The sequence below is a fragment of the Anomalospiza imberbis genome, chromosome 3 (assembly GCF_031753505.1).
Source record: "Anomalospiza imberbis isolate Cuckoo-Finch-1a 21T00152 chromosome 3, ASM3175350v1, whole genome shotgun sequence".
Classification (NCBI taxonomy): Eukaryota; Metazoa; Chordata; class Aves; order Passeriformes; family Viduidae; genus Anomalospiza; species Anomalospiza imberbis.
The window spans coordinates 27,396,235-27,423,734 of record NC_089683.1 but is presented as its reverse complement, the minus strand read 5'-3'; the positions used below and the strand labels follow the sequence as shown (position 1 = coordinate 27,423,734).

The following is a 27,500-nucleotide window of genomic DNA, read 5'->3' as shown; positions in this document are numbered from 1 at the left end:
GTACCTTCAGAAAGAACAACAGGAAATGCTGCTGATTTCTAACTAGTGTTAGACTACAGTGCAGGGGAAGTAGATCCTGCTTTTAAGGGAGAGTGAAGCTAAGCAAAAAGAAGTAATGGTTTTAACTTCTACAAGTAATTTGCCTGGAGAACAATGATTAATGATAACAGATCCATTCCTGTCAATTCCCTTCAGAAAATTGTTCCCCAGTCAAAAGAATTTTTCTTTCTAATATGGACGTACATTTAATAATGTTTATCTAATAGTATGATTCACTGTAAGAGGATACAAAAATTAATATAATAGAAAAGAGTGGTATCTAAAATCTTACCCTGCAGATGGCTCTGTGGTTTTTCACGTTATACTCTTTTGATCTCACATCCATATAATGGAGCCATAAATTTTATATTTGGAGCTTCATGGTGAATCTGAGGTATTTCAGCAATAAACTGTGCACCAAGAGGATATATGGCTGATAAAGTAAAATTATAAATATACATTAATAATCAGTAACACCATGGGTCACTCTGCTGTAGTTGAAGATAAAAACCCCAGCAAATATGTTCTACCCAAAGACTACTGTGTTCTCTAGCAAAGTAGGAGACTGCATACTAACACAGAAAACAGTCTTCACCAAAGCTAATATGTTCCTTCTGAGGCAATGTGAGAAGGAGGATAGAGGAGGGAACATCTCTTTCTCCTGTGATTTTTCGCCATGTCAAGCTGATGTGTGGCCCTCATTCAGCAGAACATGTACAGAGATCCCTTCCAGACGAAGTTTGCCTTTGTGGGTGCAGAACTAGGCCCATCAGCCAGCTGTCAGGCTGGGAATCAAATTGCTTCTTTGTAGAAGAGCAGTGACCAGCGCCAAGCTCCACAGACTTGCCTGAAAAACCTTTGTGGAAAGTCCGCTGCTCTGGTCCTCTTAGTAAGCTTTTCCCTGAGGAGCCACTCTCAGTCCTAATGCTTTTTGATAATGCTTTATCCCAGAAATCTGGCTGAACTTATAACCCAGAAGCAAAACACCTCTATGCAGAATTGGCAATAATCTCCAAAATGGAGCTATGTCATACTGCTTAGATCTCACAGCACTAAGAAGGCCTCTATAGGTACAGTTTGTGGTAATTGGGAGTGGGGCTGTGGCCGAGCCTCATCCCAAGCTGTGAAAAGCAGGTGAACAGCATTGAAAGCAATGAGACAGGGAGTGCCCAGGTGCACTGACCAATCACCAAAGGGAACACAGGGCACACAGGTGCAGTGCATGAACATGAGGGGTATAAAAGGTTGGGCTAAAGAATAAAAGGAGCAGATACTTGCAGCCTTCTGATGTGATATGGTGCTACTCTGTATGGGTGGGTGCCTGAGGTCTTCTGATGTTGTATGGTGTATGGGTAAATGCTTAAAACCTTCTGAAATTGTATGGCGATATTCTGTGTACTGTGGCCATCTCAACTGCGGCATGTGCTGTGGCATATGTGGCAACAGGCCTCCAACTTATTCTTAGAGAAGCTATTTGTATTTATTGCATGAGAGGAGAAATAACTTCTAGATCACACATCCAGCACTGCCACAAAGGCAGTATAGCTGAGAGGAAACATTACCTTGTTTAACAAATTCAGTTCTTTAAGAAAAATGCACTGGACCTTTTTTAAAGCCCTCTGCACTGCATCTCTCACTGTTTGTTTTCTGAGTATAAAAAAGCCATAAAGAAACAAATAATATAATTGGTATATTATATATTAAAGCAGTTGGTCAGAGTGATAAAATTATTATGAATATTTATAAGAGATCTACAACCAATGCTAGAGGCAATGAAAATTGGCACTGTGAAATCTACTGCTCTCAGATGGGATTTTTATACTTTTGTACAACATATCAAATAGATTATTGTCGTTTTCCTGTTTAAAAAAATCTACAGTCTCTCCTACTGTTTCTCCCCATGGACTATGTGAGAACATTATAGTTTCATCTTTGTGAAGCCACTTTGCCACTATCATTAATTCTATTGATATCTCTCCTGTGTTTGTCCTTCTAGATGAGTGTTCAAAACAGCAGTAGTTCAAAGTCAGATACTTCCATTAGGGGCTAGTTTTACACAAGTTAATTAGTCAATTTTCTTTCACACAGTAGCAGTAATTCTACAGAAGAGTTCACATAAATTTTAAAATGCCCTAAACAGCTTTTTCCTTCTTCAGTGTTTAATTTGGACTTTATCAAAATTAATTTTCCTGCTTCTCTTATTCTATTGAAATTAACACCATCAAAGCACCCCAGGTACATTTCACATGTGCTGCTAATTATCTCTGAGCTGTACAGAAGTTAATAAACAGTAGAAATCTTCATATAATAAACTAAATGCCCTTCTTTTGAAGAGAAAATTTAAATGAAAAATATTTAGTTAAAACTGCAATCATCTTATCATTTCAGATATCTTTGTACAATGGATCTGAATTTATATAGTAGAAGAGCATATAATTAAATATAAATGGACAGCGAAACACACCAGATATAACCAACAGAAATATTCTGGTTTATTTTTAAATGCAACCTCTGTGAAGTTAAAATCAAGTCTGTGCTCAAGTTTAAACCACTTTTCAAAGACACAGATATTCCCCAAATTTCTTCTTCACTGACTTCCCTATCTAATAAGGAGCTGGCCCCTTGAGATAAGGAAAATGTCTGTAGAAAGAATCCATAAAATTTCACTCAGCCAACTCAGCACAATGTATTTCTGAAGTACATAACTTATAATAATTTTTTACCTGTTTATTAATGCCAATAAGATCAGACACACATTCTCCATGTGCTGCATAAATTTTGTGGTGTCTTTGGCAGCTGTTTCCAACACTGTACAGTAAGTTTCTCGCTTGAGCTTCTTGGCGATTATTTTTCATTCTTCAATATTTGCCCTTTTGTCATCTGCTACCAAAAACTCAAAAATGGGCATTATTAATTTGCTTTTTTATGTTAAATTAAATATTAATAAAATTTCATTATTTTATGAAGTTATATGTAAAGAGAGATGGCACCTGCTCAAACTACACAAAAGATAACTTCATCTTTCCACCTTCTATATGAGATGTACATGGATAGAATTCTACTTTGGTTTACCCATATTTTTGTTTTACCCATATTTAAGAAATGAAAGCATATATTTTTAATTTAAATAATTAATTAATTAAAGTTTTGACCTATTTCTGCTGAGACCCCTAATAATTTTTGCCTAAAATCAGAGTTTCATATGAAGGAGCACGTCATATCAAAGATCATAGTATCATAGAATGGTTTGGGTTTGAAGTGACCTTCAAAGGTCATTTAACCCAAATCCCTATCAATAAGCAGGGACATCTTCTACTATGTCAGATTATTCAGAGTCCCATTCAACCTGACCTTCAATGTTTCCAGAGATGAGGCAGCTACCACATCTCGGGCCAACTTATTCCAGTGTTTCACAATTATCATTGTGAAAAATTTCTTCCTCTTATCTAAACTGAATCTACTTTTACCTCTTTTACTTTACAAACATTATCCCTGCTATTGCTATATAACCTGCTAAAAAGTTTGTCCCCATCCTTCTTATAAGCCCTTGTCATGTTGAAAGGGGAGATTTCCTCGACCCTTGGTGTGGGGAGTTTACTCAGCCCTCAGTATTTAATTTGTCTGTCAGCAGCCCGGGAAAGCCAAGACCCTTGTGTCCAACCTGTCTGTCAGTGTCCCATTATGGCGACCCTTCACTGAACAGTTCAGCTAGATTGGAAAATGGCTTGCCTGACTCATTCAGGGACACACACCAACAGCATGAGGGAGACCCTTCAGTGTGTCTTCCCACCTTGTGATCCCTCACTGGGTCTTCCACCATGTTGAGTATGTTGCCTTTTGCCAGTGACTGCCAGCACCTGTGAAGGACTACTCACACCAACAGTTCACAGACCAACCTTATAAATATAAAATTCCTTATTAATAGTTATAGTTCCTTATTAATATAAAATTGTGAAAGGTTAAGTTTCAAGGATTTTCAATGGTAGTATCTGACTGCAAAAACATCTTCAAAGCAATACACAGAAAAGCTAAGGTCCGCAATAAAAACATTCAGCATGGACAGAGTACAGTTCTTACCCAATAGGCATCCCTAGGTGGAGAAGACAGGTTCAACCTGTTGACTGATCCTAGTAGTTATGACAGTCTTCCCTAACTTTTCTTCCATTGTCTGCTTTTATGCTATCTCTCTATGTTTAGGTGGAGCTTGCGTAACTCTAGTCATACATACCTTTGTTACTGACTGGTGTAAAATTCTGTCACTTCACTTTTAAAGATACAGTCAAAAAATAGAGAGCACGCACCTTGGTGGGGCGGGGTCATATGCTGGAGGGGGATAACTTTCTTGTGAAGGTGTACATTAATCTTACAATCAGGATATAATGAACCAAGTTCATCAGAGGAATGAGATTTTGCCAGAGTTGCTAGCTCAGCAGCAGGATATCTTTCCCTGTCTCCCCTGGCTGACAGGTACTATGCAGTTTCTCAGCTGCAAAGCACCACTGAGTTCCCCTCCCTGTAAGGATTTCAACAGCGCCTGGCTGTGGTGTCTCCACTCTACTCCACCCTCCATTCCACCCCCTTAGCAGGTGCCTATAGTTCCAGTTCATGTGTATTGGGAATTATCATAGAATAGGTTTTGAGCATGCCAACTGCATTCCACCCAGTGACCAATGATTGTAATTTACCCTATGATTGCCATGCCTAACTTCTGTTAGGATGTGGGTATAACTATTTAGTTTCCTCTAATTTTACAGCCATTCATCTTTCCACAGTCCTCTTTAATGAAAGGTCACAGGAAGATCTTCCCAGAACCTTTTTTGCTCCAAACTGAACAACCCAAACTCTCTCAGCCAGTCTCTTTCGGAAAGCTGCTCCAGCCCTCTGTAGCCCCCCTGGTGACCCACTCCTATAACGTCAATGGCTTTGTTGTAATGAGGATCCCAGAGTTGGATGCAGCACTCCAGATGGGATCTCATGAGCGCATAGTAGAAGAACAGAATTACCTCCCTTGACATGCTAGTCACGCTGCTTTTTATGCAGCCCAGGGTACAGTTGGCTTTCTGGGCTGCAAGCCCACATTGCTAGCTCATGTCTGGCTTTTCATCCAAACTCTAACCCTCTCTAATAAGCTGCTGTCAATCCCTTTCCCCTTAGCCCATGTTGGTACCAGGGGTGTCCCCAAACAATGTGCAGGACCTTACATTTGGCCTTGTTGAACCTTGTCGTGAGTTCTCATGGACCCACATCTCAAGCTTGTTCAGCACCCTGGATGATGTCCTGTACTTCAGGTGTGTCACCTGCACTGCTCAGCTTGGTGTTGTCTTCAAATTTGACAAATATAATAAGTTAGGACCAATTAATTTTCTCTTTTACGGTTTAAAGTCACTTATGTGCCCTGGTGTATTGTAGGTTAATTATCAATATTATAAAGTTTTAAGATCTATCAGTTCAAATAAGGAAGTGTGTAAAACATTCTCCCCAAATAAATCCCTCAATCCACTAAGAAGCTACACTTTCGTTGGTTACGAGCTAAATTTTTATATATTTCTTGCAGTTATTTTTTTCATTGTGAGTGACTTCTAGAATTTCAGTTAGGAATTAACTTTACATACAAAAAAATGTAAGCAGATTTTTTTTTTAATTAAGCTAAGGATTTTGATTTCTTTATTTAAACAATTTTCAGAGCTCCATCAGTGCAGAAAAATAAAAATACTATTTATTTTTAAGCATTTAGCCTAACAGCATGTTCAGAGTTCTTGATGACTTTTTGTCACAAACCAGTCACCCCAGTTCTTAATGTCAAAAATACCTATAGAAAAATTTGAAAATAGAAACACTTCTAAGGATGTACACATAACTCAGATTATATTTGTAGAATGGGGGGTAGCAGGGAGGAGTGGGCAAACAAGAAAACATGAGCATAGGAATTAACAACATAACAGAATAATGTAAGTTAAATCAAAAATTGAAAGCACTCAAACCCAGTTTGATGCCTGAATTTTGGGTTGAGTTGCAATTTTCTCCACGTACTTTAAATGGGGCAAAGAAGTCTAGCACATGAACATCTTCATTTTGCAAGCCATCTTACCAGACAATTGAAAATTGTGGAGGAAAAAAAGAAAGGTTTTCATACCAGTATGCCATGGAGGTGATTACAATTAAGCTTAAAAAAAATTGCTTAATGTTTGTGGAAAGTGCTGGCTTAAGCATCCCTAAGACTTGTCCTTCAATTATCCTCAAAATTATTCAGGCATAGTCTGGAAATAGTCATTCAGGTACTGAATGCTGTCTGGACAGCAATACCTTTCACTACAGGTGCAGACAAGTCACTTTCCTAGAGGAAAAGAAAATGTATTTTTCACAACTACAGTCATAATTCCATCTCTAAGAACAAATTATTTTAAGTTAACATGTATCCACTAGAAATAGGGTTAGACTTCACTGAATTTATTTGAAGTTCTTTCTTGCAGAATGGACTTAAGACATGCAAAGAAAGATGATACTGGCTAAACAGTTTTTACCAATAAATAGTAATGTTTTGTGACTGGGTAGGTAAAAGGTTGAGTCTAGTCAAGGAGAATTTCCAAATGGGTCCTCATGAAAAATACTCATAAAGGAGAAACTATCTTATAAATTTGTATAGGTACAGTGGCAGAAAAAATGAGATCAAGGAAAATGTATGCCCACTGCTGAATGAGGTGGATGACATTCAGTGTCTGTGCTCTGGTTTTCATTTACAATATGTGCATTTAAATTTCCCAAGTCCCATGCCAGGTGGAAAAATTTAGAGGAATGAAATATCATTCATTAAGGAGAAATGCCAAACCAGGACCATAGGCAATGAGGTTATTTATAAATGTTCAAAGGGCTTGACAGGATACATCTATGGAAGATGAAGGAGTGGGCCAATGTAACCAAATCATGATAAAGTGTAGGTAGCTTCATCTAATACTGGCTTGCATTAGTAAAAGCATAGAGAGCAGGTAAGTTAAGTCATCAGTCCCTTCTGTTCAGCACTTGATAAGCTACCTGTGTAGAACTTCAATGTACAAAAAATAAGACTGACAAAATTGTAGCAAGTCTAGCGGAGAGCCATCAACATTGTGAAAACTTTGCAGCACATGAGGAAAGGCTGAAGGATCTGTCTTTGTTAAGCCTTGAAAACAGAGAGCTGAATGGGGACATAATTCTTTTCTTCAGCTTCTCACTGGGTGATCACAAACAAGCTGAGACAAATTTTTCTCAGAAGTGCATGACACTGGAGTGAGAGGCAACTGGCAGAAGTTGCAACAAAGGAAATTATGGCTAGGTAGTAAGATGAAATTGTTCATAATGTAGTGTGAGTTTACTTAAGTGCTGCAACAAAGTTGCCCATAAAGGCTGTGAAATTGTCATCCTTGGAGATATTCAGACCTCAAGTAGACAAGATCCTGAGCAACTAGCTTGCATTTAAAGTCTGACCTGCTCTGAGCAAGGAGTAGGACTCTATGACCTTCAAAGTCTTCTCTCAACCTAAATAATTCTGGAGTCCTATGAATGTAAAATATATTGACTTAGAGGATAAATCATGTTTCTATAGGTTTGCCTGCAATAAGCTTTGTGAACTGACTAAGATAGACAAACCCATAGATACAGTTACCTAAAACATGTCATCTTGTTTTTACCTCTTATTACCTTTCACCTACTAGTGTCATATTTAACCAAACATAACATCAAAGACAAGGACAGTACATAGCAGTGAAAGGTGTTCCTGGAGGTCAAGGGGAAGGAAATCAGGAAATGTCAGGGATGTGTATGAGCATTGTCACAACAGAATGATACAGGAATAAAAATGCAGAAAATAAAAAGGAATATACATCTACTGGAGAACATTTTGTTCTTCCAGGCCTTGGAAGATAAGTCACATTTATTCCATAGGCTATCATGCTCCTTTTACAGCTAGGTCACTTTGGAGATGGCAATCTGCTTTAGTTATCTGCTGTTTCAATCACTGAATGCAGAGACTCACAGTAAGGGATTTGCATCAGTGCAGTTCCCTTAAAGCCTTCACTTGACTACCTAAGTACTGTTCATTTTTACAAAATATATATGTCAGATAGGGAATCAGAGATCACTGTAAAGGGAATACTTAAAAGACTGAGAGGTAGGGCCAGTTTTAAACTTTAAAACAAAATTGAATGAATTAATTCATAAACAGCATACTTAATGCTAGTAGTTTTCAAGATTGTTAGGCATTGTCAGTGCACCTACATACTATTACTCTGTAACATTTGCATTCTAAATTCTCTATGATCACGCAATGCTGTGGAGCTGGTGCCGAAGGGTTAGTGCTGACGGCTGTGGTCCCTGGTCGTACTTAACAACAAAGGTCAACGTAATCTGTCTCATGAGCTCTTTGATGAGAGAAGTCATTACTGAATTGAGCTTGTCTTCTGTCTGTCTCCATCCTTCCTCTGTAGATTTGATGTTTGCAATATTTTATCTCCCCCCAAGCACTCCCCCCGCCCTTCAAAAAATGATGGTCTCCTGTAACTACTTGCCTTGGGGCTTTTTACAGTAATTTTTTTCTGTAGTCAGCAATATATTCTGCCTATTTTCTGTGCTTTATGCTAATCTTGTTCTTTGGCTACTTTCTTTTTACTTGTATGAGTCACTACAACGCATCTCTCTGTCTTTGGTGGTCATGTGTACACATACTCATGTAAAATGTTTGTGCATTGCGAATCTGGTATACCATTCCAGTGTTCTGAAATACTCACATGCTACTGTTGACTATACTGTTTTATTGCCCTTCTAATGGGATTCAAGGCAAGCTACTATTAATTATATTTAATCAGAGCACTTGTATGAGTTTCACAGGACTCTTTTGAGAAGCTAATATAAACTTCAGATCTTCCCCTTTCCTCTGCACAAATAATTTTATTTATTTTAATTAACAGATAGAGTCTGCATGTATAACAGAAACCCTGTACTATGTTTTCTGATTACTGGTTGGTGACAGAGTTTGTCTTGCAGGCTTTGTTATCATCACTGCCCAATTTCTCCCTCATGTCTAACCCTTTAAAATCGTTTTGCACACTCAGTTCTTCTGTTCCTGGTGGGATTTTTATACCTTACAGACAGTAATTATCTCACCATTTCCCCCAACTCATGTCCTTTTCCCCCAGAATTTTTCAACAGACATGGTAGATGAGTTTTGCCTCTCAACTGATTTATCATCTGCAAATACAGGCATGAGGAATAGTCTCAGCTGGGTTCAACACTCTGAATTCTACCACACCTTTACTCAGTAGTAAAATACGAAACCCAAAGAAAATTCTACAAACTTTCACATGGCATTTTTATTTTGGGTTTTCTGTGTTTGTTTGTTTGTATGTTTGTTAATATCTAGTGCCTCTGTGCACCTGGATGGACAGGAGAATTTTGCCAATTTGCTGAAAATGCATGTTTAATTTACCCAAATAATTGTTCTGATGGAGCAACTTGCATTGATATGAGTCAACTGAGAGAACAACCTTTGTTTCAGTGTTTGTGTCCTCGTGATTTTACAGGTAAGACATATACAAATCATGTAGATACAAATCATCTAGTTTCATTTCCTTTTAAATATTCAAATATAAGTATGCTGGATTAAAAAAATAAAAGAGATGAAGAAGTATTTGGAGAGTAATTACACCTCTCTGCATTTTCTGCCCTCTGCTGTGATGCCTAAAAAATCTGAATGGAATTTACAGATTACTTTTGAATCTTGCAATAAAGGTTACAGTAAGGATAGTCCTAGAATTAGCTTTAGCTTCAGTTTAAGAGACTAAGTGTATGTCTACATATAAAAGTTTTGCATGTGAGCTATATGTCTGACATCTACTTATAGTTCCTTGATATCCAATTAATGAGAGAAATGGGGTTCAGGAAATTTATTAGTTTTTTATCAGCCTGTATTTACTCAGAAAATCTTACTTAGCTTTTGAGAGCTGAATTCCACTTCTATTTAAATACCTTATTTGACCACCAGTGATTTATGAAATTTAATTTGGTGTGGGATTAAATGATTCATTTTACATAACTAAAAGCCTAGTCTTTGAGGTTCTCTGTATTGTCAGTAAATCAGTTTTTTAGAGGGGGATTATTACCACTGTGTCAGATATTTGTTAGTGATTGATACAATTTCTTCAGCAATGTTTCTCTTTTAATTAGATACAAAAGAAGCCTAAGAAAGTAGCTTATATTAAACACACTAGTTTTTTTAAGTGGCAAAGAAAATAATTTCTGATTTCCCTCCAGCCTTATCCTTTAAATAGAAGCTCATTGAAGTTGGATTCTAAAATCCTTCCCTAATCTTTATCTAGAGAGAGAACTGAAAGGGAAGATTCAAATGTGATTCATTGCAGGTTTAGGTAATATTATGGAAAGAGACATTAACCACATGTACATTGATTTAAAGATAAGTGCCAGAAATATTAAGAGAACTTTAAAAATAATTTGAAATATAGAAACAATATTTAATACCCAAAGAAAACAAATTTAATCTAAAGAACTGATGGCAATACACAGAGAAAACAGACTTTTAATCTACTACATTGAAAAAGAAATAATAGTTTAATAACCCAGAGTTTATCTATCAACCTTTTTTTCACTTCTCCATTATTACTTTTAGGATTTTATCTTTTCAGTCTATGCTTGCCTTTTTTAAAATTGGTGCGATACCTATAATTATGAATTTGTGAATAAAAGTAATGTTTCACTACAATACTTCAAAGCTTTTGAGATCATTTAAGGTTTCTAGTGCAAAATATTATCATGAAACAAGTTTATAAGGTTACAATAAATGGCGATAAATATATGCAATTAATAGAATTAAACATTGCCAAACACTGAGTTATAACTGAATTCAAGTGGAAACAACTTTATTGTTCAGGGACATCTTGTTATGAGGCCAAGATTATTTTTTTGTGAATTCTCGTTGTGAAGGATTGTACATATTGCAATAGAATTTTTATTTTTCAAATTTTTCTGCCTTGTAATAGCCAGTTACTTCTTCAGTCTTTATACACTTAAAAAAAATGTTTATACCTGTTTACTGTTTCATTTATATATTGGAAAGGGAAAGAGTGAAGGAAAATGTAGTAGCAGTTTTGGTACATCTATTTGACTCTGAATTAAATAGTTTCTGCTACCAGAAAAGCTATTTAGTTTCACATCTATTGGTTCTTAATTGTGTTTTTAAAATATAAACACTACAGCTGCAGATTTTGCATTAATGTTCAAATCATGTTGGGAACAAACATCTTAGGGAACACAAAATATGACATGATGTAACATTCTCAGCTGTGAAAAGCAGAACTTTGATTTAAAAAGTAATAAACCCACTTCAATTTGGTTTCATACTCTTTAACAAAACCTTGTAGAAACTTAATATATACACATGAATTTTAAACTATAGATTTTATTTCTGTTTATATGTAAAAAAAATTTGAGTCATTTATTCAGAAAGTAAATGTTAAGTTTAAATGCTCATAGAATAAAGGGTTATAATATATAATTATTTTTGTTGAATAGGTGTTATTATTTTTCTGTTTTCAATTTCTTTCTATTGTTAGTTTCGTATTTTCATTTTAATTTTCCTCTTCTCTGAAAGTGGATAAAAACCTTCGAATCTACAGCAGTGCTTGTAAGTAATATGTCTTAGGGCATTGAAACCATCCATATCAGCAATTTCTCAGGTCCTGCTCAGTAGACCAATTGTCCTTGAATAAGCTTTCTCTAATTTATTGCTATCTTTCCTTGTGTGTAGAGCAATCAGATTGGCAGGAATTGATTTGGCATGTTAGACACTTCATTCTTACTTCACAGAAAAGTCCTTTAATTAAAATAATCTTACTACTGCTAAAATAAACTCCCAAGAAAACTCACCAACCAGAGTTTAAAGTACTACTTCAATTGCATACTTTTTCCTTATCTTAAAACTTTTTATAACACTCATTAAGATTGTTCATAGATTTATCCACAATTTATTTTTTCTCTTTCATTGTTTTATTGAGAGAGGTCTTCTAATTTCTACAGGTATATTGGAAATGTATATAAATATGCTTTGATTGAGATTGCCATATTGAACTGTGTAGGATACTTGAAACAGTATTCTTTAGAAGGTATCTCTGGTGCCAGAATAACTAATGTCCCAGAGAGGAAGCTACGGGATATAAAAGCTCCTGTATCTTTCAAAGTCTAGTTAAGGCAATGTTTATACTAGTGAACAAAAAAATTACATGGCCTAATTTTAATCCTTCTCTGTGGTCAAATGCACATTTTTAAATTCTTTTGTTCTCAAGGATACAGTGGTGACATAATTTTAACCTTGGTGGGAAGTTAAGTATTGAACATCTGGTTGTTCACTCTTCCCCAGTGAGGTGTTGGAAAGAATCAGAAGCACAAAAGTAAGAAAAGTTGAGATAAAGATAAATTATTAGGTCAAGCAAAAGCAGTTAACATAGGTGAAGCAAAATAAGGAATTCATTCCATACTTGCTGTTAGTAGGTAAGAGTTTAGCCATTTCTAGAATATTTGGGGAAGGTCTCTATTTAATGTCAAAGTACAGTGATAATCTCCTAAGTCTCCAAACTCAAATAGATAAAAAGAACAGTACTTTTTTTCCCACAGCTCTAATCCCTATAGTAAAGGTGAGCAAGTAAAGGAATTTTTGAAGCATCATGGGAGGTCTGTATATCACAGGAGCATACTGGAATTACACATCAGTATCTGTCTCAGCAACAGATGCTGCCATTTTAAGCTTTGTTCATTTCACCTTATATGTTATTGTGATTGTCACCTCTGAAAGAGAAATGGTTAGGGCACATAGATCCCAAACGTCAATGACCATGTAGTGAAATAATGGAATAAAAAAAGTCATTTGTTAAGTAGTGCTACAGGAATTCACTCAGAATACTTTCTTTCATAGGTGAATAAAAGGGAACAGCTTGTTGCTTTTCAGAAGACTCAGTTTTTTACTAAAGAAGAACTTTCAGAGATAACTGACAGAAAGCAACAATAACAACCAAAGTACTTCTCATTCTAATCCCCTTCAGCAGATGCCCAGAAACCTTACCTGCTTTTTAAAATGCCTTTTAGGAGGTGTGTCCATATATCATTAGTTAGGGTGAAAGGAAAATGATTTTAGATAGTCTGTTTTTTTAACTTTGCTCTCAATGCAGGTTTCTCCCAATGCCAGCAAAAATCCAAGAAAAAAACATGTGTTACACTGACTCTGTAAATTAGAAGGATAGCATGTACTGAATTGGAAGGGACCCACAAAGATCACAATGCCCAAGTCCTGGCTCTGCACAGGACCACACAAAAAAAATTACACCACCTGCCTGAGAACATTTTACAAATACTTCTTGAGTGCTGTCAGGCTTGGTGCTGTGACCACTTCCCTGGGGAGCCTGTTGAAGTGCCCAGCCACCCTTTGGTGGAAGAACCTTCTCCTGATATTCAACCTAAACCTTCCTCTATTCAGCTTCATGCCTTTCACTTGAGTCTTGTCACTGGTCACCACAGAGAAGAAATTGGTACCTGCCACTTCTCTTCCCCTTCTGAGGATGTTTAAAACCACATTGAGGTCTCCCCTCAGTCTCTTCTGAACAGACAGAGTGATCTCAGGTGCTCCTCATATAGTTTCCCTTCTAGGCCCTTTCATCTTATTGTGGCCCTTCTTTGGATGCTCTCCAATAGCTTTATATCCATCTCATATTGTGGTGCCCAAAAACTGCATCCAGGACTCAAGGTGATGCCTCACCAGAAAGTGTGTTGCAAGGACACGGATCCTTACTAAGACCCCTCATCTAAGATGATAGCAAGATTAATTAACATGAAAACACAACAGTTGCAGTCCATCTAGGGCATTCAACAGTACTAATTGTCATTAAAGGAGAGAGAAGTAAACAATGAAAAAATAAAAAGGATACATTATCCATACTGGCATAAAATGTAATTTGAAGCAGATAAATTCCTGGACAATAAGTAAGGGCTAGGGCTAATGTCTGATGTTGTAGCATACTTGTAGTTACTCCAAGCAGACTGTAATCTGCAGTAGTTCATGTCAACAATTTTTTCTCAGGTCTTGATTTCCACACAAAATACTACGGCTATTGAAATTTTGTGCTGGAAATACTTCTATTATTTTGGCATGCAGCAATTGCATGAAAAGCCAAAAGACTATAAAAACATTCTACATGAAAATTCAAGGAGAAGTGTAATATCAGTATTTAAGTTCTGCCTGCTTTTAAAATGGAACAAAATGCTCCCAGTACAGGCAGATATTTATAGTGTGTTCATGTTTCTTAACACTTCAGTTTCTGGTTTAATTTGCTGTGCACAGTGTATATTGCCCATTTGGGTAAGTAGGAATTTTGATGGAATTTTTGTTCATTAAGAATAGTTATGGTTAGCTTAAAGATGCTGTTGTTTTTTTAAGAAGCATGACTGTATCAAGGTCTGGATTTCTAAGCATATAGTTAGTAAAGTTCTCAACTGGAAGACATGCTTTAAAATATGCCCTTAAATTTAGCATATGGAATCCTTCAGAGATCTACATCTGCTCATGAACTCCAAAAATGACTTTCACTCACCTTTATCAACCTTGTATTTTTTAAGAGAAGTACAAGCTATTTGACTTTCTGGGACTATTAGCCCAGAACTCAAACTAAAGAGAAATTTTACATAATTGGCTGAATATTTTAAAAGTAGAAATGTTTCAGGGACATAGCAGGAATGTTTCCTATTCACAATGTATTCCTGTGAAAGTCTGACCTCAAGTCCAGGTGCATGTCACATAGCCTACCATTTTATTCTCCTGCTTCCCACTTCCTACCAACCTACCATGCCTCATTTTATTAAGGCATATAACTCAAAGATTTACCTGTCAAGGAGTTATAACTGTGTTGATTTGCTTTAGTTTGTCTGGCTCTTCTGGTTTACAGCTATTGATGTCTATCTTTTCCTTTTTTATTCATTTGGAGTAAAAATTAAAAGTTTTTTTTTTTTTTTTTCTCTGTGAATTGTTTGTAAGTCTCTTATTGAGAACATCACTGTATTATTCATTCTTATTCCCAAATATATAAATCTGCTGTTAATGACATGGGAAACTGTAGCTTTCTCTAAACATTCTGAGAGGTAGCTAGATAGATAGTGAGCATTCAAATAGTTATATATCATCCTGAAAAAACCATCACATCATCAATAGAAAACATGAGGATTGTAGGTCTTTTATGCAAAATCAGTCAAAAAGTCTTCTGAACAAGTTGAAGTGCTTAAAAATCTTAATTTACTATAAATAACCATAGAGACATTATGCAGCTTTGGTTTTTCTTCATCCTGGTCCCAGGCAGCTGGAGCGCCCGGCTAGTGGCGCTGCCTTTCAGTGACACCAGGGCTGCCGTGTGTGCGGAGCTCTAGAGCTGAGCCTCCCTGTGGGTTTGCCGCCTTTGTAGCGGCACGCTGAGAGGAGATAAAGGGACAAGAGAAGGCACACTTTGTCCCACGTGGCTGAGAACTGTATATTTCCCGCGTGGCTGCAGCGGTGGTCACAGCAGCTGTTCCCAAGAGCGCACGTGGACAAAATGGTGATTTGAACAAAAGAAGCATTGGGTTAAATAGGGTGGAAGCCCCCCCTCGCCCAATGGGGACAGACAACAGGGGAGTGATGTGGACCACGGCAACCTATGGGAACATAACAGAGGTGGGTACAGGGTTCTGGGACAAATGGGAATGCAGAGGTGGGGTGATTGACAGAGAACTTTCTGTGAGGAAGCAGGGAATGGCTATAAGATTGACAGGTAAAAGCTCCTGTAGCACACAGCTTGGAGCAAACCATTTTGAGGGGAAAATAGGGGTACACAGAACCGACTAACTAACATTTATTAAAATCCCTAACTGAACTAACCTGGCATACAACAACATTATTTTCTGCTTCCCAGCTCAACCTGTGCTTATTTGGCCAAGTACACAATTTCAGATCTTGCCAAGGTACAAAAACTGTCAACAGCATTATAAATCTCCTATCACACTAATGGGTTTAAAACATGATGAGGTGGGCAATGTAGATAAAATTATAGCATGTTTAAAAATATATAATGCATTGGAAAGATGAATAATGCTATAGTGTAGATCTAGTGACTGTTTTCATTACAAAGCTGATTTCTATAGCTCTGTTTTAGTTCTTTAAAAGACCTCAGACTTACATCACTTAGCTTTGAATATCAAATTTCCTCTTTAAAGTATGGATAACCAGGCAAACCCTATATTGCTTCCTTTTTCTCAGATACAATGTACAACATCATTAGCTGGCATAGCCTACTGCATCGCCACTGAAGCTGGAATAATGTTAATCTATGAACTAAATAATCTAGACTTTCTTATGCTATGTTTCAAACTTTGTGCTCAGTAGTGGCTCCTTCTATTAAAAAAACAAAAACAACTCAAACGCATTCTGTTTAAATATGATATACAATACCATTTTGTTAAAGACTTAAAGCATACTTCAGCTGTGTTAATGATGTCTCTTATATTGTATATTTTTCTTGTCAAATGAGTAGAGTTCTTAGGCACTTCAAGAACTGTATTTTTTTTGGTTTTGTTTATTTGAGATTTTTAACCCGAATGACATCAGAAACTTACATTCAGCAACAGCTTCTATACTTTGGTCCTCACTCTGGGACTCTCTGAATTGCTGAGGTTTACTTTTTCTGCAATATTTTTGCCTCCATTTCTATTTACTGAATAGTGGTGATATATTTGCCTCTATTTCTATTTATGTCTCACTTTAGACATGTATTCCTTCAAAATATTTGACTTTAGATTTGTTGTCATGACACCTTTCTCCTCAGCATTTGCCACCAATTTAGTATAAACTGTATAGGAAATTTAATTTATATTTTAGATCAGAAAATTTCAGGTAAGAACATTAAATAATATTGAATTTCCATCAGAGTGCTGCATCCAATCCTATAGCCCTCAGCACTGGAAGGACACAGAGCCAGTACAGAGGACTGGAACAATTCTATGAGGACAGGCTAAGAGGGTTGGGATTGTTCAGCTTGGAGAAAAGAATCTCTAAACACCTTATTGAGGCATTTCAATACTCCAGCTTACTAAAAATTAACTGAAGAGGAGCTTTTTACAAGGGTCTGTAGCAATGAGAAGGGGTAACAGCTTTAAATTGAAAGAAAATAAATTTACACTACATATAAGGAAGGAATTTGTCAGAATGAGAGTTGTGAAACACTGGACCAGGTTACCCAGAGGTATGATAGATGTCTCATCTCTGGTAGCATTCAAGGACAAGTTGGAGCAACCTGAGTTAAAATGTCCCTACTCATTGCAGGAGGCTTTGACTAAATGATATTTAAAGGTCTCTTGCAACCCAATCTATTCTATTATCCCACAATCAATCTTTATGTCACCCACCCAAATTTGGACTGTTGCCTCAGTGCACTGGCATTTATCTTTAATCCAGGCCCATAAACTACTATCTTATTCTCAATCCAGAATCTTTGTATCTAAATAATTAGACTCAATATGCCAAGGAATATTTTCTAAAACTTAAAAAGCTCAACCTCCTCTCTGGAACCCAAAAGTGATGTTCAAGCATCTTCCAGAGAGCAGAGGGACTTGCAAGTATGGTGCTTTTTTATCCAGGCTAGGTAGGATGCTCTTTCTGTAATCTGCCCTCTCTCAGTGGGTGTCTCTGTGAATGACTGTTCTGTATTATTTAATATTTCAATTAGGATGAGTGAAAAAGGATCAAGCTAGATTAAATTGCTGTGTTCCAGGCATTGAAATTGCTTTGCATATTCTCCTAATAACCAGTTGTGGTTTTTTATATGAACCAGATTTTTTAATGAGACATATAAAGGGCACTTGAACCAACAACAAAACAAATAAACAAACAAACCCTTCACAAGAGGATAAGAGACTCTATGAAGGAGAGGTCTGCAAAAGACTTTGCCAAGAGATGAATCTTTATGACCAGATTTTCAGCTAAATCCTGCATGCCGCTAAGAGAAAGGACAGATAATCTATTAAATGGTCAAAAGTCTAATTGTATGTTCCAGAATAATGAATTCATTTAAGAGCCAAGGTTATTAAAATACATCTCAAAGAAATTTAAAGACATTCTGTAAAAAGTAACTCAGCTAAAGACTGTGCTTAATCAACAGTTGCAGAAGAGCTTTCAGAAAGGACTATTCTTAAGTGCCCTTAAATGATTATATTCCTATATATATATATATGTGTGTGTGTGTGTGTGTGTGTGTATTCCTAAGTGCCCTTAAATGCATTCTAAACCAGGAGAAGGTAAAATTTTAACTGCATATTTAACATTTGACCATGTATAATTCATGCAGTAGTAGACAAATGCACTAAGTCATAAGATGACTGGTCAGTGGAAGTCTTTTTGATCTTTTCAAAAAGCTTTAAATTCAGGTCCATGTAAATAAATTATGACAGCTGGTATATTTTGAGAATAAGCATAATAATGCTTACTTGAACTGGAAAATGTTCCTATTATACTTTGTTTCCCCTTAGTCTATGAAGCTGGGACAGTAGCTAATGAACCTAGGTGTTTTACTTTGTCTACTTTACCATATGTATGTCTTTATGTTGAGAAGGTTATGTTGCAAAGGTCATGTTGCTTTCCCAAAAAAGGAAGCCATTTTCTAGAACATTGGCCCATGATATAGTGTAAATATGTCTAATCATTTACACCTAATCAAAATCTAATCAGACTTAGTGCATGATGAGTTCTAGTCTTGGAAGTGTAATCTCCAATCCTGGTAAATTCTTGTTTTTCATGAGTTAATGGAAACTATCCCCTATATATGTTAATTAGAAAAGCTGTGTCATTAGAAAATTATGACTGCATTGTTCTTGGGTATACCCTATTTAATTTCTTTCTCAGAAGAATAACTCTTCTTCACAGGGTTTTGGGAAACACCTTCCTAAAATGGAGATACGAAAGAAATTTTGGAAGTAAATTAACAGAAAAAATATAATTAAACCTGCAAATTTCAACAAAATAAATATTTTTAGATTATTTTTCAAATACCATTGTAGATAGATATGTTCCTTCTGATGCCAGCTGCCATTTCAGTTGGCTGTATCTTTTTTAAATTTTTTTTTCATTAAATACAGGGATATGGTAGTGATAATCACTGAATGAGCAATTTCAGTATGATGTACTTTAGAAATCTAAAATTTATTTAGTCTAAACAAGTTGTCTAGATTTCATCTACAGCTGGGGAAGATTTTCCAGTTTCAAGTTTCATCAACCCACCTATAGCAAAAATGCTTCCACCAATGAGAACAATAACATGATCCTTTCTTCAATGTTTCACTGTAGATAAAATATATTTTTTTATCAGTATACAATTATATTCTGTTCTAAGAAGACTAAAAAGCCACATATATTAATCTTAAATACATCTTAATTTGAATATTTATGTTAACTTGTTTATAAAAGAGTTCTTCCTAATGTCAAAACCAAGTCATTTAAGCTTGATTGTTCAACTGTCAGGCAGAACTTTGAACACTTACATGTGTGAATGCCAGATCAGTTTTTTATTTCTGCTATTTTTAAATTCTTTTCTCATTCACTGAAATTACTTTACTTAGAAAACCACAAAGATTTATCCCTATACCTAGATTTATCTAGGAATAGATTTACTGCACAGTTCTACACAGTTCCAAGGGAAAATAAGGAAATATTCAGAATCCATGGAAACCTATCTAGTGGTTCCAATAAATATTACTGTAAGTGGATTTAGTGTATTTGGAAATAAATAAATAAATGTAATGTTCCGGGAAATGGAGTAAAATGTATAATTTTTAAGTGCTTACAATATCTGTACCAGGCTTGTCACTCTTTGATCTCTTTAGGTTACATGAAAAGAGTGGAGAATTCTAGAGGGCTCCACTCATATGACCCTTTTTGGACTGAGTTCAGGATGAGACAAATCATACAATAAAAGTGGAATTTTTCATGACCTATAATGCAATGGCATGGATGTAAAAGCCAACATGTCAGAGAGTGAACCTTAACTGCCCATGAGCAAAATTTTTTAACTTCCTACTAGCTTCTTGGTTTGAATGGTTTAAAAGTAATGGTTCAATGATTATTTCAGCATTTGCACAAGTGCATACATATGCAATAAATCTAATTGGGTGTTACGATTGCCTTCAAAGTCAGGGAACAAAATAACACACAAAAAAAAAGTCTTGAGTTGTAGCTTCATTAAATTACTTTGGAGAATAAACATTTAAAAATAATTATGATACAATCCAGTACTTGTGCACTGCAGAGAAGTGTTAGGTCATGTATTCTTTTTGTTTGATAAACTTGTTACCATGTGACATAGCAAATTAAAAATTTTTACGTTTTTATAGCAGATCATCTTTATACACTTTATATTAGCACACTGGTTGTTACACAGATTCTGAAATAAAAGAGAAGAATATTAAATTGAGAGTGGAAGTACAAAAATACACGAGAGCAGAATACAAAAGTAGAAGATCACATAAAACTAAAAATATCTCTAGCAGCTGTAAGTGCAGCCAAAGTCCGAGGGAATGCAGATTCTGTTTCATAGGTTAAAATTTTTGGGTCAATTAAAAATGAAACACCTTAGAAATGCTGGCTTTACTACACTGTGCAAAATAGAATGCAACTGTGAATTATATTATTTTTAAGAACCCTCAGGGACATATGTGATAAAGTCAGACTTAATGGTACATAAGGCTCTCAATGATTCTGTTATGTTGAAAATCTTTTTTATGTGCAGGGTAGAAGCACACCATATATGCACCTAAAGCCAAAAAAGTATTGATGACATAACGGAAATATTAAAATCATTATCAGGGCAAATCTAACTGCTGAAGAAAATGAGTGGAAATGCAGTTTCAATTTTTAGTTTCTGTCCCTTTTTATGATATTATTCTCACCCTTTTCCCTCCTTCTCCAGATCTTAAGGTCAATGGTTTCATAGTGCTGCTGTTGGAAGCAATGTGGCAAAATCTATAGTCTTTCACTGGAAGGAATGTGATATTCATACTGGTGGTTTCTTCTTCATCTCCAGGATCCATTTCAGGATCATGGGGTCATTTCTATTTGTCCACTTGCACATTTTTTTCATTGGACTGCAGTTCTATTTTAGATCTTAATTTACATTTTATGGTAGGTCCAACGTATATTATATAAAATTTCTTTGTGCTTTTTGTTAGCATTCAGATCAGTTTTGTCCAGCTAGAGGTCTTCATTCTTTAACTGGGCACTGGTGATTTGCCTATCATTATGGGGTCTCCCATCTCTGATCACTGCAGTGCTCCTCACATCACATCCTCTGTCCCTGCTTCTCAAGGTCTCTTGTTATGGTACGAGCCCTCTATTTGTACACAGCACTGCACTAGGCTAGTAAATGCAATTGTACATATAACATCTATATTTCTTATTTATTTAAACTTATAGTTATTCCATGTAAAGATAGAAAACTAAAGCAAATCAGAAGAAAAAGCTATTGTCACAATTAGACCAAGTAAAACATCACTGCAGGAAAGTCTGATGACCCTCAGTTCTTGCAAATTCAGTGCAAAGGTTATGGTCTATTGCTAGAAAAGGCAGTATTCTGAACGGCTATGGGAAAAAAGCCCTCAGCTTACTTTTAGAATTTATATTGAATTTGCCACTTTTCTTTCTTCTGGTCCCAAAAGTCCATTTAAAAGTTTCCTCACTCTACTGATGTTTTTCCAACAATGTCACATTTTAGTCTTATTAGAATTCTTTGGTGAATTTTACCTGAATTGGGTTATTTGTGGTAATGTATTTAAATATACTAGTAAGTTTATTATCTGGTATAGCCATAAGTACACTAATTTATCTGTTTCTTACCTGGCTGGTATGAACCCCAGAGCTATGTAGTTGTCTTAGCTAATCATGGATTCTAAGTTAATAAATACACAGATGACAAGCAAGGTATATTCTTTCAGGTTTAGTGTGTTAATGCAATGAAATGTCTCATCCCATGGTACAGAGACAGTGGAAGTTGGAAGCTGCATAAAAGGAACATAGAGAGATTATGTGTGTGTATGGATGGAGTTAGAAAAGCTAAAGATAAGCTGGAAATTAAAAGAGCAAGAATCAAGGAGGAAAAGAAAGTTTCCTCTAAATATATTGGTAGTAAAAGAAAATTAAGGAAAATAATTAAACCATTTAACTTTTTAGAACACATCCTTAGATAAATAATGTATAAGGTCATTTACAAAAATAAACAGTGCAACAGTAGTTAATAAGTCGTCTTTAATCAAATTTTTCCCTTCTCCTAATGTTGTAAAATTTCTTTATTTTCCCCTTTGTTCCTTGGGCCTGATGAACTTATTCCTGATAGAAGAATAACATGCTTAATTGTGCACAAAAATCTTGTTTGAGTTCTCTAAATACTGCATTTCTCAATTACTCAGCCCTTACTCACTATGAAGTGATAATTAGGCATTAAAAGCTAAGTGGATTACTGTGGAGATCTCTCCTGATATCCATTTATCACTTAATCAGACTTTAATACCATAAATTATGCATTTCTCAGCAGTATTCAGACTCCAATAAATTCTATAACAATTTGGAGTTACTAGGTTTTCTTGACCTCATTGTGGCAGAGAAGAATCATAAAGTTTTTTTAAAGGATACAGCTACTATAAGAATTTCAGATTTATAGCAAAATAATTCTTGAAGCCTGTTGGGTTGCACTAATATTTATTCATAAGGGTTTCTTGGACAAGACAATTCTATCCTCATGAATAAACATGAAAAAGTTGATCCAAAATACATATTGAGTTGAAGTTTTTTTTCCCAGCTTCTTTATTTTGCTCCTGATTTTGCCTTCCAAACGTCATGAAAGAAAGCAAACCAAACCCCACAATTCCTAGGAGATTGCAATTTCCTTAGGACATTCAGTTGCTTTTGGAATGAAAATATCTATTTATGTATTAGCATGCCTTTTTGCCGGCCATTATATCAGGAAAAGTGGCTTTCTAAAAGCATTGATCATGATGAAATCTCCCAGAAATGCAGATATTTTGTGTTACCTTTAGAGTCAATATGAACAAAGCAAATTAGAGTCTTGTAAATGGAAGGTCAGGTTGCCCATAGTTTCCCATATAATATTACATATATAATAATAATAATAAATAGCAAAAGTATCTAATTACCCATTTTCCTATGTTCTCTATTATTACATAATATTAAAAAAATTTAACACATTAAATTTTATAAATTATAATAAAATATAATCTTGGCTATTAAAAATTTGATTGATGTTATCAATTGGATGGCTTTTAACTGAGAACTGAAAGGATAGAATAAATGTTAAAAATCCTTAAAAGCATGCTGGTCAACCTTTCTGTAAAAACATGAGATTGCACTTGTGGTTTAGCACCTCTTGGCCCAAAAGAGAGATTTTTGGCCAACAAATCACAACATATTCCTGTTTGAATTTACAGAAGTCCATGAGAAACAGTGTTTAGGTCTTAATTTGGGACTCCATTCCAGCATATTAAAAGTGAATGAAATTGGCAGAAAATACTGGAGAGACATAGTCATTTCTTACCAAATTTATCCTATTAATTTGTGTTTTCCTGATGTCTCTAGCTTTAGATCAAAAGGATAGATGATGAAAAATTTTAAAACAATTTTTTTATTTGAAGTAAGTTTATTTCCCTTTTTTTGACATATGAAGAATTTCAAATAAAATACTAACTTCTGACTCAAACTTTTACAGGACATATTATCTGATTTAAGAAATTAGCTGCATTTCTTGTATATTCCTTCCAAATATTTTTCTCCTGTACAGCTCTTCTATATTTTCTGCTTAAGCCATAAAGTAAAACAGATTACAAACAAGTTGGTGGTAAAAGCATCAGTACTTTACACTTATTTTATTTTCTGAAGTTTTCCTCTTCAAAATATCTCAAAACTCCTGATCCTTCTTCTACTTTTCTCAGCAGTAAAGTTTTTTTCTCTTTTCTCTATTCTTTACCTTTTCTAAATTTGGAAACTGCTCCCCCTCCCTGTCTGCCCCCCACCCCGCCCCTCTCCGAATTCCTGCTGTAAAAATAGTAAATCTAAAAAAATCAAGGAAAACAAAACAAAGCACATCAATAACAAGAGAAAAAAAAATCAAGAATGCATACACGCATTCACTATATTTTTAAAGAAAGAATTCTTAAATCTTATTCTTTTTTAAAAAAGAATAAGAATAAAAAGTGAAAGTGCTACTTTTTTTCCAAAATTAATAGTTTTCCAAGACTAATGGATGATCTGCCTTATTGATTCATATCACATTGCATGTGATCTATTTGTTTTCAGTACATTTTTTAGAACTATCCGGTTACAAGTTTAATTATTTCTTCCTGCTGGGCTAAAAGCAGTTTTCAGCTAAATGAGCAAGTTGTTCAGCGAATCACACTAAAGGTTACCTCAGATAAATGTGGACTAGCCAAAATAGAGCTCAGAAAAAACATAATGAAATACATATATAATAGGGCGTTACCTTCATTTCAGGTACTTATTTCCAGAGAAAATCCACCCTCTTCAGCTCTGTATCCCCTCCTGGATACATCCTAAATTGTTTCAAATGCTGAAAAAATATTTTTGGTTTGACCTTTTTTGTAAAACACTGAAATCTATTTTTTATATGTATAAGTGGAGCAAAAGGGTCCAAAAACATACACAAGATCTTTAACCAATATTACAGAGACCTTATTTAAAGAAAGTTATCCTATCAATATTACTAATATGACTTATGGTGTTTCCTTAAGAATGTGATATTAATTCCTAATCATTTTAGGACTTTTATTTCCCTATTTCAGGAGAATTCTGTGAGGTCCAAATTGACAACTGTGGTTCCAATTCATGTGAAAATGGAGGAACATGTATTGGCTATGAAGATAATTTTAAGTGCACTTGCCCTATAGGTGAGCCATTGGTAATTTTTTCTAACAAAACAAATAAAATATTATCCAAATATTTATTTTAAAAAATAGCGACATAAAAGCAGCAACGTATGTCAGCAAATGTAGTGAACATTTTTATGAAAAAAGCACTTTTTCTCTTTGTTCACAAAATAAAACTGCCAAATAACTCTACTAGAGTGGTGTTAACTGCTAACACCCTGAACAGACATAATGTCAATATTCTGAATGACCTGTGATTAAACATTCTCTTTGTGGTGCAGGTTTTGAAGGTGAAAGATGTGAACTCGATATTGATGCCTGCTTATTCAACAATAAAGGCTGTGCCCCAGGAGCACTGTGTATGGATAAATCTCATGGATTTAATTACACATGTTTATCACCATGTATTGGAAACACAGAGGTAGGATAAAGTAATATATTCTCCCCACCGTTTTTTGGGAAATCAAACAACTTATTCTAATAGCAGTGAGCTGATGAAGCCTCATCTTGCACAGGTTTCTTAAACGCAGTACTCATTCTTGATATATTCTCATGCTAATTTCCTTTTTCCTGTGTAACATATGCATATAAAAGTGCGTGATCTGACTAGTCTGGTTACTGTCCAACAAACCATGTCATGTCTGAGCTCTGCCTTGTTCATTATAGTTTTTGTCCCTGATGCCTCCTTCTGTCCCCTACTTGCTGCTGCTCTATTCTGCAACTTGAAGAACTTTAGGCAAAATCTCTTTGCAATCTTTGATATGTTTAAAAGTTACCAGATAGAAGGCTGATGGTACAGCAATGCACAGGAAAAATGATAGAAGTTTAATTTCCATTACAAAGAAAAATAACAAATTATATTCAACAACAAAATGTCAAGACTAATTACACTTCATTGGGAGATGAAAATGCAGTTAGAAATGAATCTAGATTTGTCTTGTAAGTTACTCTTTAATGCTCACAGCATGTGGAAATGAATACTACTTTTGCACTTTCAAAGTTTTGTAGAAGAAATGTATTTGTTGTATCCTTCTCACAATCCTTTATGACCTTTTAAATCACATTTGGGTAGGATTCATTCATATTGAGGTGGACTATGAGATTTTGGTATGGGTTAAACCAAAATACTGTTGCACTTTTTTATTATAGTTATTTTAAAAGCTCTGTACATAATGCTATATAGCCTTCCAAACAAGTAAAGAAACATGATAATGAGTGTTTTACAGGCTTTATAAATTATTTTATTGAAATATATTCACCATCAAAATATACTATGCATAGTAGGCAACATATTTAGAATAAGCTATCAATATTTATGTCACCTTGAAGTCCATGAATAGACACTTATTAGTGAATATGAAATATAGCGCTGAAAAACCCACTGGCTCAAAGGTTTATACTTAAATTATTCAGCATCTGGTAAATTTTAACATTTTTATGATTTAAAGTGTCATACTGAGTGCAAATATATCAGCAAGTACATGGCATAGCATCATAATGGTGCAATCATCATTATGGCTAGTTAGTATGGGAAGTGATGGTGTGCCAAGGATGCTGATGGGAGCTAGTAAAACATTTTACTGTAATATTCACTTAAAATCCCTCAGACATATTTAATTTTCTTATACAAACATTTCAAAAACTATAATAAATGTCATATGGGAAAACAAGTAGTTTGATATATATATATACATATATCAATATACACTCATTGTATGAGATGCTTGATTTGGGTATAATGGGAATAATTAGTAGATTTTTTTAATGGGAAAAAGAATAGAAAATAAAATTATGGATCTATATACTTAAGTTTTACCTGTTTTCTTAGCTTACAGATCATTAAAATGATATAATTTCCTTTTTTTGGAAAAAACAAAAGGCTGTATTCAATCAAATATTTTAGTACATTTCTGAAATAATGCAAGCAATAATTTGAAATTAAAGATTAGTAGTAATCAATAAATTTAATTATTCAGCATTTAATTCTTAATTTATTTGTTGTGGATAGAAAATAAGTATACATTTTTGCTTCCTTTCATTTATTTACATTTCCAATGGTATCTCTGTTATGCTTAACTGCATTACCTCTGTGTATTCAGCAAAACAGATTGAAAAGATTGCTACTATTTATAATATTTTCCTAGTGAACAAAAAATAAATGTAATTAATTGGGGCTCTTCTATCTCTTTATAAATATATAATGATATTAATGCATTAGGGTTTGTTTCCTTGTTTCCCAGCCCAACAATTAATACACTAGAGCTGTGTTTATTTATTTATTTTTTAAAATATTTTTAAAAATTGAGGTGAACAGATAAGACAGAGGATATCTTCCTTTAAAGTTCAAAATCTAATCTTAACTTTGTAATTAGGATAACACCTGCTTGCTCTGGACCAAGAATTATGACAGAACTCTAAATAAATAAAAATTTTGTCATCTTTAAATTAGTGACTTCCAACAGGACCAAATTTAG

At 34.9% G+C, this 27,500-nt stretch overlaps 1 protein-coding gene across 1 annotated transcript in view; it reads left to right on the top strand.

The window, feature by feature from the left end:
• Positions 1-27,500, top strand: part of EYS (eyes shut homolog) — an 809,794-nt gene that overhangs the window by 144,313 nt on the left and 637,981 nt on the right. The window contains exons 7-9 of the mRNA XM_068183727.1: positions 9,431-9,590; positions 24,943-25,047; positions 25,308-25,447. Of these exons, the coding sequence (XP_068039828.1) occupies positions 9,431-9,590; positions 24,943-25,047; positions 25,308-25,447 (405 nt within the window). The remainder of the gene's footprint in view (positions 1-9,430; positions 9,591-24,942; positions 25,048-25,307; positions 25,448-27,500) is intronic.